Below are 15,044 nucleotides of genomic sequence, written 5' to 3' on the forward strand. Positions count from 1 at the left end.
TGATTATTATCTGATTCATATTACACTTGACCTGCATACTCTGTAGCTTGACACCTGGCATGTGAAATGGCCTGCGGGGATGCATACACAAAAACCAAAATACTAGTTCCTCTTATGTGATCAGTTAATCATTGGTTACGGACCAGTGCAATTGCATATGATTCTGATATATCAGTTTCAGCTCTGACATTAAAAGGATTTATTATGAGCCTGATTGATTTGCAAAAAGAAATTCGCAGCTCAGAAAGGAATGTGAACGTTGTGTGCTATGAGCGATAGCCTTTAAATAATGGTTTCGCCTATAAATCTTGTATAACAGACCTGTCATCACCACAGCTGTAGTATGGCAGTTCCTCATATTATTTTCCAATTTGGCTCCTGTTGCCGCAAGATATACCTCTGCTTCTATTGTGTAGAAGGGCTGCTTATTGTGAATGATGCGAGAACTGGAAGTTCCTATTGCATTTATAATACCCCATACTCCTCTGCAGGCCAGTAGCTGAGAGTCAGAACAGCTGCCCCAACATCACCCTGAGCACCAGCCCAAGTCTTCCCTCTCCCATCATGGTGTCTCTGCCCAGTATGGCTTCTTCACGTCCCAACAACACCTTGACCAGTCGTAAAACCGGGGCTCTGCCTGCCAACCTAGATGAGATGAAGGTGGGTAATATGTCCATTTATTTTTCCACGTCAAATATTTAAGTGTGCAGAAGTACAGTTGTTCTTATGTCTTCTAGGTGGCTGAGCTTAAGATCGAGTTGAAATTGCGTGGACTTCCTGTGTCCGGCACTAAGACAGACCTCCTAGAAAGGCTCAAGTCCCACCAGGAGAGCTCTCAGTCTACTACAACCATAGATTCAAACATCTCCAAAACTGCTTTGCATCTCGAAAGCATGAGCACAACTCCACCTGTGTCTCCTGAGAGGTCCGAGGCCTCCAACACCAGTATGGAGGAAAGCAGAGACAGTTTCACCAAATCTCTGTGCACTTTGTCTCCAGCCCACCAGCCGACAGGCACCTCACCCCTCAAACCCACACCTGAAGACATGACCCTGGATATCAAGGTGTCCAAAAAAGACCAGCGCCTCCACGAGAAGGAGCGTCAGATTGAGGAGCTGATGCGTAAACTGGAGCAGGAGCAGCGGCTGGTGGAGGAGCTGAAGATGCAGCTGGAGGTGGAGAAAAGGAGTCAGCAGGGTGGAGGGCAGCAGCCTGAACCCAATCCATCAGTCCAGGTCAAAGAGGAGAACAGCGCCGCCCCTAGCTGTAACGTAAAACGGAGTCCCCTGCCACAAACTACAGGTGTGAAACAGGAAGAGCCTCATGCCCAGATGCACCACACCCCAGTCCAGCAGTTCTACATCAACACCCAGCAAGTCCCTCAAGTGCTGCATCAGCAGACACTGATCAACACTCAGCCTGCCACACAAATCCTGTTGCCCATCAGCCTGCCCAGCAACTCCATCAGCACACAGGTCTCTTAAAATTCATGATATGCCGGTTCAATTTACAGTTAAGAAAATGGCATATTTATTTAGAGTTTTCCCTTTACTTTGCAGGCACAGACCGTTCCCCAAACAACAATTCCCAGTTTGCCTCAAACCATCATACAAACGCCACTTCTGCAAACTCAGACGTCCAATAATACGCATTCAAATCAGACACCATCTCCAACTCAGGTGAGCAAATCGCTTCTGTGTGATTTTCATCTAGTGAATGGCTTTCATTCTACATTGCTTTCAATCTAGCAATGACCTGGCAATCACCCTCTGCACTCTAGAAAGTGCATGGTAAATGCCTAAAGGCTGTGACATACCAGCTGATGGTTGTCCATCGACCAATATTGGGCCATTGTTGAGGGTTCGGACCCCCGTCAGCAACTTTTTGGACAATTGACCCTTTGCAAAGACTGACCCCATCTGACAAGCTATGGCGCACTCATGCCACACATGAATTCTCATGCAGTGAAAACATTGCGGAGCAAAAGACCCTGACAATGTGCCGACAGCCAAGTGTGTTGTATGAATGTAATCCAGATGTACTATATTCGCAATCCTGTATTTATCATGTGACCTTGACAGTTGCGTTGCTTCACTGGGTTTCATAAATCCTCTCCCATGGCCTTATGGGATTGTAAAGTAACCATCGTATGCGCATTTCAGAATCTCACCGGAAGTAGTAGGTCATCCGGGTACTTGTTGCCATCCTCTTTTATGAGTGCTGTGAATTCAGACATACTTATTTAGTCACATACTGTTTTTGCCTACTATATATTAGGGAAGTATGTGATTTCGGATGCAGCCTTTGTTTATGGTTTCTATATCCACAGTCTTAGCTCTTCTGATTTCCATTTTTAAATTACAAATACAGATTACTGCCACCTGCTGGTATGGAGAGTTATTTAGTCTCACACAGGTGCAAACATACATGCTAGTTGGCTGTAGTGTTTTTTCATGTGAAACTGGACCTTAACATCTACTTAAAGAACCTTAGCATTGTTAAAGCAACTACCCCAAACTGCATTGTAACTGCCACTCAAATAACCACTCAAAACCCTTGAATACCAACTCCCTGGAAACTAAACAAAACACATTAAGCAATGCCCTAGCCAAAGAAAAATTCATATCAGTCAACCACTAATTCTTATATGTGCTATTGTAGACAAACAAGGTAATTAGCATATGCATAATTCTAATTTATAAAGACACCACAAATCACAAACAATAACGTTTTACATTAAAGTAAAATAATAACAATAATACAACAATTAGAAATTCTTTTCTCTTAGTTGTGTTGTTATGCATGTATACTTTAGGGTGCTTGTAGATCTTAACCTTTTCTTTTGCTCTGGGTGTTCTGACAGTTCAGTTCACTATTGTGATGACAAGGCCCAGACGCATTTCTCTCTGATCTAGCACGTAGCTAGAAATGGAAAGCCTTTCTGAGGCCTGCTATGTGTTTTGCACTTATCTCTGATGTTGCCCTGGCAATAACAGTTCAGTTCAGGTGATGCATTACCCTCTCAACAACATCAAATGCAGACCTGGCTATTTAAGTGACAGAAGTAGAAAGTACAGAGAAAATCAGAAAGAGCACTTATCAAGAAGACATGGAGTTGGTTCAAGAACAAGAGGCCTCTGTTTACACACTGATATATATATATATATATATATATATATAATAAAAAAAAAATATTTTTTTACTCTAATCACACAGTGCAGTGGGCCTAATTCTCCCTCCTGATGTATGTGTTTGCAGGCTTTACCCCTGTGTGGAAGCTCGCCTTCTGGGTTTGAGTACAGGCAGAACCAGAACCAGCCCATGGCAGATCTGCCCCAGTGCTTCCTTAACAACTCACCTAGAGTCTCGCCCAGACACACAACCCCAAACGGACCCATTAACAAAGTAAGACAAACTAATCTCTCTACTCACAGAAGTCTGTTCTCTATGACCATGTGTCCACCAAAGTATTTTTTCTCAGCTGAAAATTCCATGTGCTTTTCTGAAAACACCCAGCGCTTGAGAACGCTTTGAAGGTGCAGCATTTAACTCCTTATCTGGTAGACCCTTGGAGGAACTATACATTTTTTTCATATTAATATTGTGGTAGCCTGTGGATGTACAGTAATCTGGTACAGACATGAATACTCAGAGACCAGCAATATTAACTTATCCTCTACTGACGGTCGTTCAGTGTAGTATTTGTTCCACTCAAGATTTCCGGAAGACAATCCAGCGCTCTGGGCAAAATTGTAATATGCTGCCCCCTACGTTTAAATTTTTAAGAGAAAAAAATGCCAATTTATCACATATTGACCCCTACTGTTGACTTAAGACACGTTTAATTAAATAAATACTCACCATTTAAAAGAGGACCTTTCTTGCTTTGGCTGCTGCAAATTTTTTTGGCCAATCCATTCATACGATCTTCCACCCCTCCTTCCCTGTGATTGGATGGCTGGGGAAAAGGTGACAGTGATGAACATTGTGTTTACCAACATTTTCAAAGGGCAAGTGCCCAGCAATCTGCGTGAAATAGATGTTCTGTGACTCGTCACACTGCTGGCTTTTTTTAAAATGTGGCACTCCTATTGCAAACAACTCTGGCCTCAGAAAAAAAAAGCTTTGGTGGACACACAGCTTAAGCCTAAAGTATTCAGGATGCACAAGTACATGAACATAAATTCTCCTAGTTAGCACAAGCTGCCTTTCATGGGTTGATGTGCTCCAAAAATGGTTTAGGTCTTGTAGTAATGAAACACATAACTCTCTCAGTGTTGCCACAAGGGGTGCTATATTGGCTATTAAACTGTCTATTTCAGAGGTCTGCAACCTATTGCACGCAATTTAAATAAAGTCCTTTATGATTGAATAGCAACCACCCAGATCATACTATAAACTGCATAGAAACATGCTTACATGTATGTACTCTTTGTTGTCTAGTGATTCATTATACCTTATATATTACACTGTTTGCCCATAAGCCATATTACACAGTCTGAAAGTTATATTGTTTTGTTCAGCCTCCATCGCCTTGTCAGCTCAACTATATCCTTCAGCCATCGACATTCCCAAATCACCACAGCCCAAAGAGCAAAGACCCACCCCGTTACGAGGAGGCCGTCAAACAGACCAGAGGCCTACAAGCCACAATGCAGGTAATTTAAAGTTAAGCCCAAAATATACTTCAGCTTTGATGCAAATGCTTAGACTTTCAAACCATTCTCCATTTGATAGCATCCACAAAAAGAAGAACATGCACACATGCATGAACTCTACAAATTCAGGACACCAACATAGTGTCAGCCACATCTGGAACATGTGAGTTCCATGCGTAGCAGAAGTGGGCCGGATCTGGGCCGACACTATGTTGCTGTCTGGGATGCACACTAGGAAGTGTCAGTGTCTGTACTATTTTCTCTCCAGACGTTATGACAGACAAAAATGTCTCAGGACTCATTTAAACTAATTTAAACTAGAGTTGTATCTATCGTTGTTGCCGTCTCCAGTAGTTTGTTGTTTTTGTTTTGTCTCTTCCATTTCTTTTTCAACCGTGAAACAACAGGCCAAGCCAGTGGCCAGTTGCATACTTTGAAAAGTATTTTGAACACTTTACCATTGTCTTAATACCTCATATTCTTCCATAAAGGTTCCCACTGCTACCAGTCAGCACATGGACGATTTGTTTGACGTTTTGATTGAGAGTGGAGGTGAGAACTGTGTAAAGAAACACAGAACAGGTCTTTGATTTTAGCTGCAATAGATTTGTATAACTAAACCATTTTCTGTGCATTCCCTCCCAGAAATATCCCCTCTGGCCAGGCAGGATCCTTCTCTGGATAAACTTATGCCAGTGACGGTAAACATCACCACCCTGCCCATCAACACTGTGCTGTCACGTCCTCCTCCGCGAATACACGTTGCTCGCACACCCAATCAGACCCAAGCACCTCCACCCAGCCTGCTGACCCTGGCTTCCGATAACCAGTTGGAGGTCCTGCTGGAGGATGCCGGGCCGCAGTCCCAGAGACTGATGGAGGAGCTCAAAAACCAGCTGCTGGAGCGGTCCCACTCCCCAATGGACACTTCAGATCTAACCTTCACCGACACACCGCCATCCACCTTCCATCTACAAGAGACCGGCCTTGATAACATGGAGTGGTTGGACCTTACGATCCCAGGTCCTGCTGGAATATCCTCTCCGACTGTCTTTTCATCTGATTTCTTGGACTCGACTGATCTACAGTTGCACTGGGACTGAGCTCACAAAGGGATCAAGATTGGAGACTTTCTAAAAAAGACCTGTTGACCCTGAGGGACCACTAACAGGGGTGCAGTGCGGATTCTTGTAAAGCTCGGCATCCATGGATTTGGATTGATCCTCTGTGCGCAAACAGAATGTGACCTTCATTAGTTATCAGCTTTTCTCATTTGTGCCTATAAGTGCAGGTTTGTTTGCTGTTATTGTCACGAACACCTTTCAAGGCAGAAAAAGAATGTAGAGACACTTGTTTTTCACCAATATATTTAGGCCGTGACCTTCTGCTTTTCACATTTTGAAGCATACTTTGAAACTGCTGGCCAATATTATATAGAATGTTGTTTTTTAGATTGTGATTTAGTATAATGTCTTTGAATTGACAATATATATTAGATTCATATCACACATTTTGCAACAAGTAAGAATTATACGTACAATGTGCCTTTGCTATTTACGTTATCCAGAAACTCTACTTTTATAATTGAAAGGTATAGTTCATCCAAATGTATTATTCGCACCCTCATGTCATTCTAAACTTGTATCTTTTTCTCTGTGGAACACAAAAGATGTTTTGAAGCCGTTTCAGCTGTTCGGTCTATAAACAGTTAGTGAGTTTAAACATTTTGGACGTAAAGGTAGCATGCAATTAATCCATACGACTTGACTATTAAATTCCAATGCGGCAGAATCTATTTGTATTAATTTACAAAGATTGTGAGGAACACTTTCTAATGATTCCTATATATATATATATATATATATATATATATAGCCGACTTGCCTATGATCCTCAACTGTTTATAGATATTGGGAACGATTCATCCATGTGTATGTTTATTTTATTTCTTCTTTTTCCATAATCTATTTCACTCCGATATATGGAAACAGCTTGCATTTCGATCTGTACACCATAAAAAGTGATCGATATGGATCCATTTAACATTACCTTTATGTTCTTTTTGGAGCTTGAAAGTTTTAAACGAAATCCCAATGACTTAAAAATATTTTAAAAAGCAGCTGAAACATTCTTCAAAATATCTTCTTTTGTGTTCTGCTGAAGAAAGAAGCCATATGTGGTGAGTAAAATGATAACAGAATTGAAATTTGGGGGTGAACTATCACTTTTAACACAGACTTTGCAAATATTTTCGATGGAAGCATTTTGCCATGGTAATTGTTCCAAATGTGACATCACCTTGAAGGAACCCGTTTAGTGTCTCATTTATATTCACTATCAATTTCCATGGTCAATGAGCTGTTAGCCATTGCATTAGGGTACTCGAAATTGTGGCAGCTAACTAATAACATTTAATGTATGAAAATTTCAAATTTATTTAGCGCGTGGACTGGAGAAGGTCAGAGCAAGTTTGTTTACCAAACCCATCATGGGGCCAAAGAGAGGGAGGGAGATTAGGGGCCATTATCATCTCTAACAAAAGAGTAGAGACACGATTTAGCTCTTGACACTGCTGTGTGACTTTACCAGGGAAACAACACTAAACTGGACCAGTGAAATTTCCATATTCATGAGGCGATCTCTGACATCGGAGAGCAGCTGCATTTTGATTGGACAGACTCTTTGCTGCAGTAGAGTAGATGTTTGCTTTGGATGTAGATGAACTGCTGAGGCCTAAATTCACTATATTTCACAGAATTCGAGCTTCTTTCTACATAACCACTGAAGCACAGGTAGCTGGCGGGTGATGCCTTTGTGAATGTACTTAAACCTCATCTTCTCTAGTTGTTTGTAAGATTGAATTAGATTTCAGTCCAAATGTCTTAGATAGATTGTTTAGATTTTCAAAAAAATGTGACAATGTAGCGACATCTGCTGGAATGTTTGGAAATGTTTTATTTTTTTATCACCACTTCCTGTCGATCGATCACTCTTAAGAAATGTTTCTTTGCAGTGTTTGACAGATATGATAACAGATTTCCCCTAGACACTTTGTGAAAAGATGCCAAATAATGCATTTACTTGACCTTGTACTGAACGTGAACTCAGACAATCATTTCTATATCCAAACACGTCAAAATGAAAGAATGTATTTCTATATTTAGAATTGCCGTAGTGCTGTCTCTGTCAGAGACCCAAAGCTTTTAATTTTTATAAACATACCATTTTACTGCATGTATGCAGTTCTCACATAAATATTTTATTTTTCACACATTTTGTGCCTCTATAAATATTTTTTGTTGGAAAAAAAAGACACGTGGAGCAAAACCCTGTCATAAGACCTCAATGGAACCTTGTATTTTTTTTTCAACATGTCCATCAGAGTAATTGCTGTTTGTTATGAAGAGGTAAATAAGAGAAATATTTGAAAACATATTGACCCTTTGAAGTGCGATGTAGATCATATGCCTCATATTTTGCACAGTGTATATATTTTTACTAAATACATTTGAATACAAATGTATTTGTGCAACTGTAAATATTTTTGGAGGTTATCTTTGTACATTTCTTTATTGTATATACAGCCTTTTATCATTAAAATGTTTCTGAATTTGAAACCACTGAAATGACTTGTTTGACCGTCCAAAACACAGAAGCATGTTCCAGCAATGCATAACCTCAGTTATGATCCAAATAAAGCTACACAAATAAACTTAACATTTGACATTGTACCAGAGATAATATTTTTCACAAAGGAAAGATCATAAATTATGGTCTACAAAACAAGATTGTTTTTATCTGAAGAACTACTCCATTACATTCCAAAGCAATGAGAAATTTGGTCATAGTATTGCTTCTTGATTCCATTTTTTATATTCCTGATAGTGTATAACCCAAAATAAAAACTTAGCATTGAAGTTCAAACCAGAAGACTGTAAAGTCACCATGAAGATTCAGACATATTCCGTTTTCCTTTCGGATTGAATAGTTCTGGAACGTTTTAAGGTTAGCCGAACGCTTGGCCTGGTCCCTGCAGAGAGGAAACAATATCGGATATCACAATTGCATCCTTTAGGAGAGGCATGCTGGTAATTCCATGGGGATTGTCCCTGTAAAAAGTTCAGGATGACATATCCGAAACAATTCCAACCGCCTGCGATAATCAAACATAAGACTCTTCAGTACAGATGCTGGTGATTCAGTTCAGTTTTCATCATTACAGATCCATTCCTCAGAACTTTTTGCACGTGTTTATATTACTGCGACATTTTGGACATTTGTGAATGACGTCTTTGCAGGAATCCACGAAGAACGGGATTAGACAGCAGCCAGCTACACAACTACACGAGAAACAGTCATAAACACAAATATGTCATGGCAGAAAGACATACGGGTAATCACATACAGGACGTGAATGAGAATAAGTCAAGCCAATAAGGTAAATGGTTTTAACTCACCAAAAAACCATGGAAATAAAACACACAAGATAGGTCACACTGCCAGCTTTGGTCATGACCTCTGTGGTTACAAACTGGCGACAGAACGGACACTGTGTCTTAGAGGAGTGTCGAGGAAGTTGCTTAACATCCAAAATAACCTGCGGAGCTAAGAAAACAAATGAGATGCTTTCAGGAAGCTCTGGTCCTGTTGTATTTTGTATTGACATAGTTGAAATTGTAAATGTAACTGTAATTAATACATTAATAGACTATATACAAATAGTGAGGTCTTCATTCATTGTCACTGCAATTAAATGATTATTGTTTAATTAGCTCGTTTGTAGCTTGCAAATTATTTGTACTTTATTACACTACACTTATTATAGTGTTAACCATTTTTCCTTGTTAGTTCATGTTAACTATTGTAGTTAACTAATGATAACAAATGAAACCTTGATGTAAGTGTTACCGTAAAAAAACAAAAAACATACTAACCTGGAAACGGAGGTGGACTGTCTACAAATACGACGCTAGATGACCTAGTTGTTTCTGCAAAATAAAAACATACAAACATATGACAACTTTACTTTTAAATAGACCTACGAATTGGTCAATTTCCAAATGTTTGAATATATTTGGCAAAAATCTTTTCAATACAGCAAACCTCATGAGGAGTCATTTTACCTATTAAATGAGAGCCCTCCTCTTGCACTTTCTCAAGTTGAATCTTCCTTTCAGAGAGAACTTTAAGATCCTCGTCAATTTGTTGAACTTCTTCATTTTCTTTGGAATACTCTGTTGGTCACAAAGATCAAGTGTGAGTAATATAACATCAGTGAATTCCCATAAAAATCTCTATATTCACATACATTTCATCATTTAAAAAATAATCTCCAAATGTCTTTTACAGTTTCTTTGGCTTGCTTTGTAAGTCGGATAATAAATCATCAAATGGTTCCATCGACTCGTACTAACGTTGTTCATTTTGCCCGTTGTTTCGCTTGAATTGGATGAGCATTGCCAGGATGTTGCGTCTATCCATGAGCTGCTGTCTGCGAATGGACAGCTTGTTCAGATCCTCAAGGACACTCGTCAAATGCGTATCAGATTGTTGAGGCATGTTGAGGGTTGAGACGACAGCTCAGTTAAACTTCCGAGAGCCTCAAAACTTCATAGTGTCCTCTCTGAAAGAGATGCAACACGGCATCACAACGAGTGTCTAGACAAGAATGCCGTTTCAAAGTTTTTTTCCTGATATGAAAAATACTACTTAGCCCAAGCACAATTACAATGTGAATAAACAGTAAATATCAGTTTTAAGTAAAAGTGGTTCAAAATGACAAATAGTTACCCATGTGTTCTGTTGCATCTCATCAGTCGCTCTTCACATTCATTGCAGTACAAAGGAAATAAGAGGCTGGTCATCATATTACTGTAGTGTAACAGTACGAGGAACAAGTTTGCAATATTTAAAGTGTGTGGTTTACCTGTATTTTACTAAATTCATGGCATGTCACGACAAGGGTCTTAAACTGTAACTGTCTATATAGTTTATATATAGTTTATAGCAGGTTCTGGTGGGACTATATTAAAATAACAACAAGGGGAATAAAACTGCACTCTTAAAAACAACTTGTATTTTAATCATGTTCAGATTTTAGTATTTTGATCAATTTAAAAGCAACATAACATCCCAAAAATATGACTTTAAAGACCTTCATAAGACATGTAGTTACAGTGAGTTTTGTGGATGTATATTAATAACACAGTATTTATCAAGTAGGCCTAGCCAACATTTGCATCCTTGCCCAATCTGTCATTTGCATGACAGATCGAGTTTCTGTTTTTGTTTTGTAGTTGCTGTCTGTTAGTTTAGTGAAATAAAAAAGGTGAATTTTTGATGGTGACCACAGCTGCCAAAAAGGACAAAAAAGCACCATAAAACTAGTATATATGGCTTGTACACTATTTAAAATCTCCTGAAATCATAGGAAAGTTAGGTTGTTATTCAACTGAAAATCTTTCCTTTCATTGATTTAAAAAAAAAAAAAAAAGGAAGACATCAGTGTGGTCACTTAAATGTTGTTGTGTGGAAAAGAGAGGTTAAAAGCATTTTGGGGCAAAAAGAAAAAAAATCAACATTTTCCCTTTTTTTTTTACACGGACAATAACAACATTAAGTGTTTGGAACAGCATGAGGATGAGTTTTCCTGTTTGGATGAACTGTTCCTTTAAAAGTCTCGACTATTTACAAATTAGAGAGATAAATAAGAACTGGAGATTGCCCCGTTTCATTTTTTCTTTAGTTTCTTCAAAAACGTCACTTCATCTCTGTTCCTGATCCCATAGCTGAGAATAAAGGAAAGCACAGTCATATTTAAATCACATGAAAAATCATTAACGTAATTCAAAACAAATTAACTATTGAGCAGTTTTCACACATTTCTACAAAAGCAGCAGATTGTTTGAACTCACTCCTTCAGCTTTCTCTCGTCATCTTCTAATTTTTCTCCGTTGAAGACCAAATGAAATGTCCTCCACACGTATTTCCTTGACAGGGTAAATAGATTAGGAAGAAAACATTTGACAAAATCAAAAACCTATCATATAGCCTACCTGGCACATTTTTCATGTCTTACCAGCTGATGTGCTTGACACCTCCCTCTCGCTGTTGTTTTAGCTCCATATATCTGCGGATGGCTTTCTTGAGATCCAGAACCGTAGCAGACTGCACAACCACGATAGCTGTGAAGAGATTTGCTCCAGTTAGAATCAATAAATGTGTAACAATTCAGAGCGACTCCAAGAAAACTCACGCATGACTTCTCCATCAGGCTTACAGATACGAACAGTCATGGCCTGGCCATATTCCAGAGCCACTTGAGAGTTCACCTCCTCCAATGTAACCTGAACAGATGGAACAAATGATTTAAAAGATTATAAAGAAATGTTCTGCAGAAAGTCATTAATAACAGTTGATTTTAACATTATTCGAATAAAAACTTGATTGTTATTTAATGGTACACCTGAATTGGCAGGTCACACAGTAAAGGGTCCTGTACTATCAGAGCCAAGCCTTCCTCGAAGATGTCAAGAAATTCAGAATGAGGCAATGCCTCCTCATCCTCTTCTTCTTCTTCTTCTTCTTGCTCCCCTTTAATTTCATCTACAACGATTTTCTCGGCAAAGTCAGCCACGTCGGCGTTCTTGAGGTTTTCTTCCTCATCCATTTTCAACTTATAATAAGCGAAAACTTCCTGATTTATATATAAGACATATAAAAGTTAACATGGAATTTAGAAATAATACATTATGCATTTTTCGGGTAATTCTGTCTTATGAAACTGTAACATCAACATGCTGCGTTTCAGCTTTCTTTATTAACAAACACGCTGTCGGAAGATTTATTTGATGCACCAAACTTTAGTTCCGCGTACGTTTTTAAATGATATTTCCGGGAATAGCTATATAATACTTATAAAAATTATATTTTAAATTAACAATGTTATATATTGCTAGGTACATATCAAATTGTTATTATTTGTTTACTCTATAATCAATGTTTCATTGTGTTTATATTACGTTTCATGTCGAGCCTAGAATAGTGAGGCACGTTTATCATCATGTGCTTCCTATCAACCGCAGCTGAGAATGTGTGTAAACACCAACTTTAACTGGATCAGAAAAACAATACCAGTATTTAGTAAACAATATTATATTAACTGTTGAAAATGCTTATGTTTTGTCCAACTTGTGGGAATGTTTTAATCGTGGAGGAAGGACAAAGATGCTTCAGATTCGCGTGTAATACATGTCCATATGTGCACAATGTCACGAGGAAGGTAAGTCAATGTGAAGTTACCACTACAACATATAAACGAACACGTGATAATGGAACACATATGAATGAAGTGAAAAGATGAAGTGATGTGACAGTTTGATTCAAACATATCTGATGATGCAAAGTGTCGATTAAATTACACATGGAATAGAGTGATTGTTGGATTGTAAACGTGATTTGAACAATTCAAACACTTGATACGATCAATGCTTATAACACTGAATTTGCATTAAACACATGTGAACGTTCCATTCAAATACATGTAATATGTGAACAATGTGTAAGCTTTTCTTTTAGAACATGACCAGTTTGAGTCGAATATTCACTTGTTCATTCATATCAGTGGCTGCATCAGAATATGCTTACTTCCCTACTATATAGTGCTAGTAGGCGAAAAAGTGTTCATGATCCTGTAGGTCAATGGCAATGACCACATAACGGATGTAGTATTTCTGAATTACATGCATACTATATAAAATACTTTTTTTAACTGTCTCAAGGTAAATACTTATGCAAAATAAGAAGAACCTAAATAGTGAGTATGCAGTTTTGGTAGCAGTCACTCTCTCTGTCCACAAAGGGTTTTTGGTCTGAGAGAGGTTGATAAAAAAGAACCATGGCGTGTAACACCTTTCAATTCACTTTCCATTTCAGTCGGTTATTTTGATTAATAAATTATATCCTCCAACCCGAATGCTCCACAATGAGCAAAACAAAACGTAAAGAGGGCTACGCACTTTAAAATATAGGTTTAAAATTATAAAGAAAAAAAGTTACTAAGCTTTTTGTTTTTATTTCAATTGTATTTTATAGTATCTGCAAACAATGCGATTATCTGGCATAAACCTAAAAGCTTTCAATTTAATAATTCAGATTAAGATTTCATAATTTAAATCTCTGAATTAGCCTGGTTAAATCCAGACCATTCTGAGTTGTAACTGAGTGGGTCTGGCAAAGCGTCACAGACAAATCATTTCCAGAGGGGCGTCACCAACGGACGTCGCGGATAGACCTAAAACCAATCAGAGCGATGAAGGAGATGACGTATGCAGAGCGGCGGAGAAACATCTCCCGAGTGTTGTTCTTTTCTCGGTTTTTAACAAAAAGGAAACGTTCAAATCGCTTAAAACAGACGCGATAGCTGATTCGAACGAGTGATGTTCGACGGCGGCATCCATCTTTGTAATGTAGGCTACAAAATCTGCTTCAAAATCCCAGCGCTGTCGTCATCGTGTAAAGCCGTTTCTGATTGGTGCCTCGAATCAGAGCCGTTTCAACGTTTCTGATTGGTGCCTCGATTTCGACGGATTGGAAATTGGTTTGAATGAGCTCTTTGCCAGACTAACTTTCAGAGCAAATCTAAATTTGCCGGAAATTGTCTGGGTTTTCGCAGGCTATCTCTGAATGGCTGGTCACTTAAAAATGTAGTAGCCAAATTCGCTGCTATGTGTGTGGAAAAGTTAATTTCAAACCCTGATTAGAACCCCTCAAAAATGTTGTCAATGTAGTTTTTGAGATGCTGCCAGCATAACATTTTCTGCTATAATATGTATCTGATGTGTTGAAATAATTGGTTGGTTATTGTGACAGGTAAATAGCAGAAAGTACCCCAAACTGAAGGAGGTTGATGATGTTCTCGGGGGCGCTGCTGCTTGGGAAAATGTGGATTCCACTCCAGGTAAAACAGTGTATCCTAATGTAATTTTAAAATGTGTTCTATGTGTTTTTAACCACATATTCAGGTGGCTTTAAATAAGTGTACTTGATTTATTTTAAGTGTAACATTTTCTTTTTTTCTTTGAAGAACCTTGTCCAAAATGTGAGCACCCAAGGGCCTACTTCATGCAGATTCAAACTAGGTCTGCTGATGAACCAATGACAACTTTCTACAAGTGCTGTAATATACAATGTGGGCATCGTTGGAGAGACTAAATCAGTCTTGGACTTTGTTTGAGACTCAAAATATGTGTTCATAATATTTTCATTATATATATATATATATATAATGTTTTTTTTGGAGCCAAAACTGTCATAATTTATATGGATTAAAAAACTTATATACGAATAACCACATCATTTACATTTGGGTTGTTCTGGCCTGATGAC

At 38.5% G+C, this 15,044-nt stretch overlaps 4 protein-coding genes across 7 annotated transcripts in view; 2 read left to right on the plus strand and 2 right to left on the minus strand.

The window, feature by feature from the left end:
* mrtfbb (myocardin related transcription factor Bb) overlaps window positions 1–6,514 on the plus strand; it is a 37,109-nt gene extending 30,595 nt beyond the window's left edge. For 3 of the 4 annotated variants that reach the window (XM_077213442.1, XM_077213443.1, XM_077213445.1), the window contains 7 exons: window positions 492–660; window positions 738–1,475; window positions 1,560–1,679; window positions 3,259–3,405; window positions 4,524–4,658; window positions 5,150–5,210; window positions 5,304–5,896. In XM_077213442.1, coding sequence (XP_077069557.1) covers window positions 492–660; window positions 738–1,475; window positions 1,560–1,679; window positions 3,259–3,405; window positions 4,524–4,658; window positions 5,150–5,210; window positions 5,304–5,761 — 1,828 coding nt within the window. In that variant the 3' untranslated portion in view covers window positions 5,762–5,896. Of the gene's footprint in view, window positions 1–491; window positions 661–737; window positions 1,476–1,559; window positions 1,680–3,258; window positions 3,406–4,523; window positions 4,659–5,149; window positions 5,211–5,303 lie in introns of all 4 variants that reach the window. The other variant, XM_077213444.1, reaches the window with a different exon arrangement.
* Window positions 6,515–7,590: 1,076 nt separating this feature from the next.
* Window positions 7,591–10,720, minus strand: LOC143722218 (uncharacterized). Its single transcript, XM_077213508.1, has 6 exons — window positions 10,449–10,720; window positions 10,073–10,281; window positions 9,782–9,892; window positions 9,593–9,646; window positions 9,116–9,263; window positions 7,591–8,998 (listed from the first exon to the last, which is right to left on the minus strand). The coding sequence occupies exons 2-6, from the start codon at window positions 10,215–10,217 to the stop codon at window positions 8,890–8,892; spliced, it is 567 nt and encodes a 188-aa protein (XP_077069623.1). The 5' UTR covers window positions 10,218–10,281; window positions 10,449–10,720; the 3' UTR covers window positions 7,591–8,889.
* On the minus strand, window positions 10,720–12,512 carry snrnp25 (small nuclear ribonucleoprotein 25). The gene is made up of 5 exons (XM_077213509.1): window positions 12,124–12,512; window positions 11,914–12,004; window positions 11,737–11,842; window positions 11,573–11,647; window positions 10,720–11,446 (listed from the first exon to the last, which is right to left on the minus strand). The coding sequence occupies exons 1-5, from the start codon at window positions 12,325–12,327 to the stop codon at window positions 11,389–11,391; spliced, it is 534 nt and encodes a 177-aa protein (XP_077069624.1). The 5' UTR covers window positions 12,328–12,512; the 3' UTR covers window positions 10,720–11,388.
* Window positions 12,513–12,685: 173 nt separating this feature from the next.
* polr3k (polymerase (RNA) III (DNA directed) polypeptide K) lies at window positions 12,686–14,986 on the plus strand. Its single transcript, XM_077213415.1, has 3 exons — window positions 12,686–12,939; window positions 14,529–14,616; window positions 14,743–14,986. The coding sequence occupies exons 1-3, from the start codon at window positions 12,829–12,831 to the stop codon at window positions 14,868–14,870; spliced, it is 327 nt and encodes a 108-aa protein (XP_077069530.1). The 5' UTR covers window positions 12,686–12,828; the 3' UTR covers window positions 14,871–14,986.
* The last annotated feature ends 58 nt before the right edge of the window (window positions 14,987–15,044 follow it).

Source organism: Siphateles boraxobius, unplaced genomic scaffold (assembly GCF_051911475.1).
Source record: "Siphateles boraxobius isolate OS27281-9 unplaced genomic scaffold, OSU_SipBor_1 66, whole genome shotgun sequence".
NCBI lineage: Eukaryota > Metazoa > Chordata > Actinopteri > Cypriniformes > Leuciscidae > Siphateles > Siphateles boraxobius.

Bases quoted from the DNA above. Each gene is read 5' to 3' on its own strand.
- snrnp25 (XM_077213509.1), bottom strand. From the start codon at position 12,327: ATGGATGAGGAAGAAAACCTCAAGAACGCCGACGTGGCTGACTTTGCC. The intron at 11,648-11,736 runs GTAAGACATGAA...TACCCTGTCAAG, and splicing joins GGTGTCAAGCACATCAGCTG to GAAATACGTGTGGAGGACAT. The intron at 11,447-11,572 runs GTGAGTTCAAAC...CTTTATTCTCAG, and splicing joins GACGAGAGAAAGCTGAAGGA to CTATGGGATCAGGAACAGAG.
- polr3k (XM_077213415.1), top strand. From the start codon at position 12,829: ATGCTTATGTTTTGTCCAACTTGTGGGAATGTTTTAATCGTGGAGGAA. The intron at 12,940-14,528 runs GTAAGTCAATGT...TTATTGTGACAG, and splicing joins TGCACAATGTCACGAGGAAG to GTAAATAGCAGAAAGTACCC. The intron at 14,617-14,742 runs GTAAAACAGTGT...TTTTCTTTGAAG, and splicing joins AAATGTGGATTCCACTCCAG to AACCTTGTCCAAAATGTGAG.
- LOC143722218 (XM_077213508.1), bottom strand. From the start codon at position 10,217: ATGCCTCAACAATCTGATACGCATTTGACGAGTGTCCTTGAGGATCTG. The intron at 9,893-10,072 runs GTTAGTACGAGT...TGTGACCAACAG, and splicing joins CAACGGGCAAAATGAACAAC to AGTATTCCAAAGAAAATGAA. The intron at 9,264-9,592 runs GTTAGTATGTTT...TTGTTTTCTTAG, and splicing joins CAGTCCACCTCCGTTTCCAG to CTCCGCAGGTTATTTTGGAT.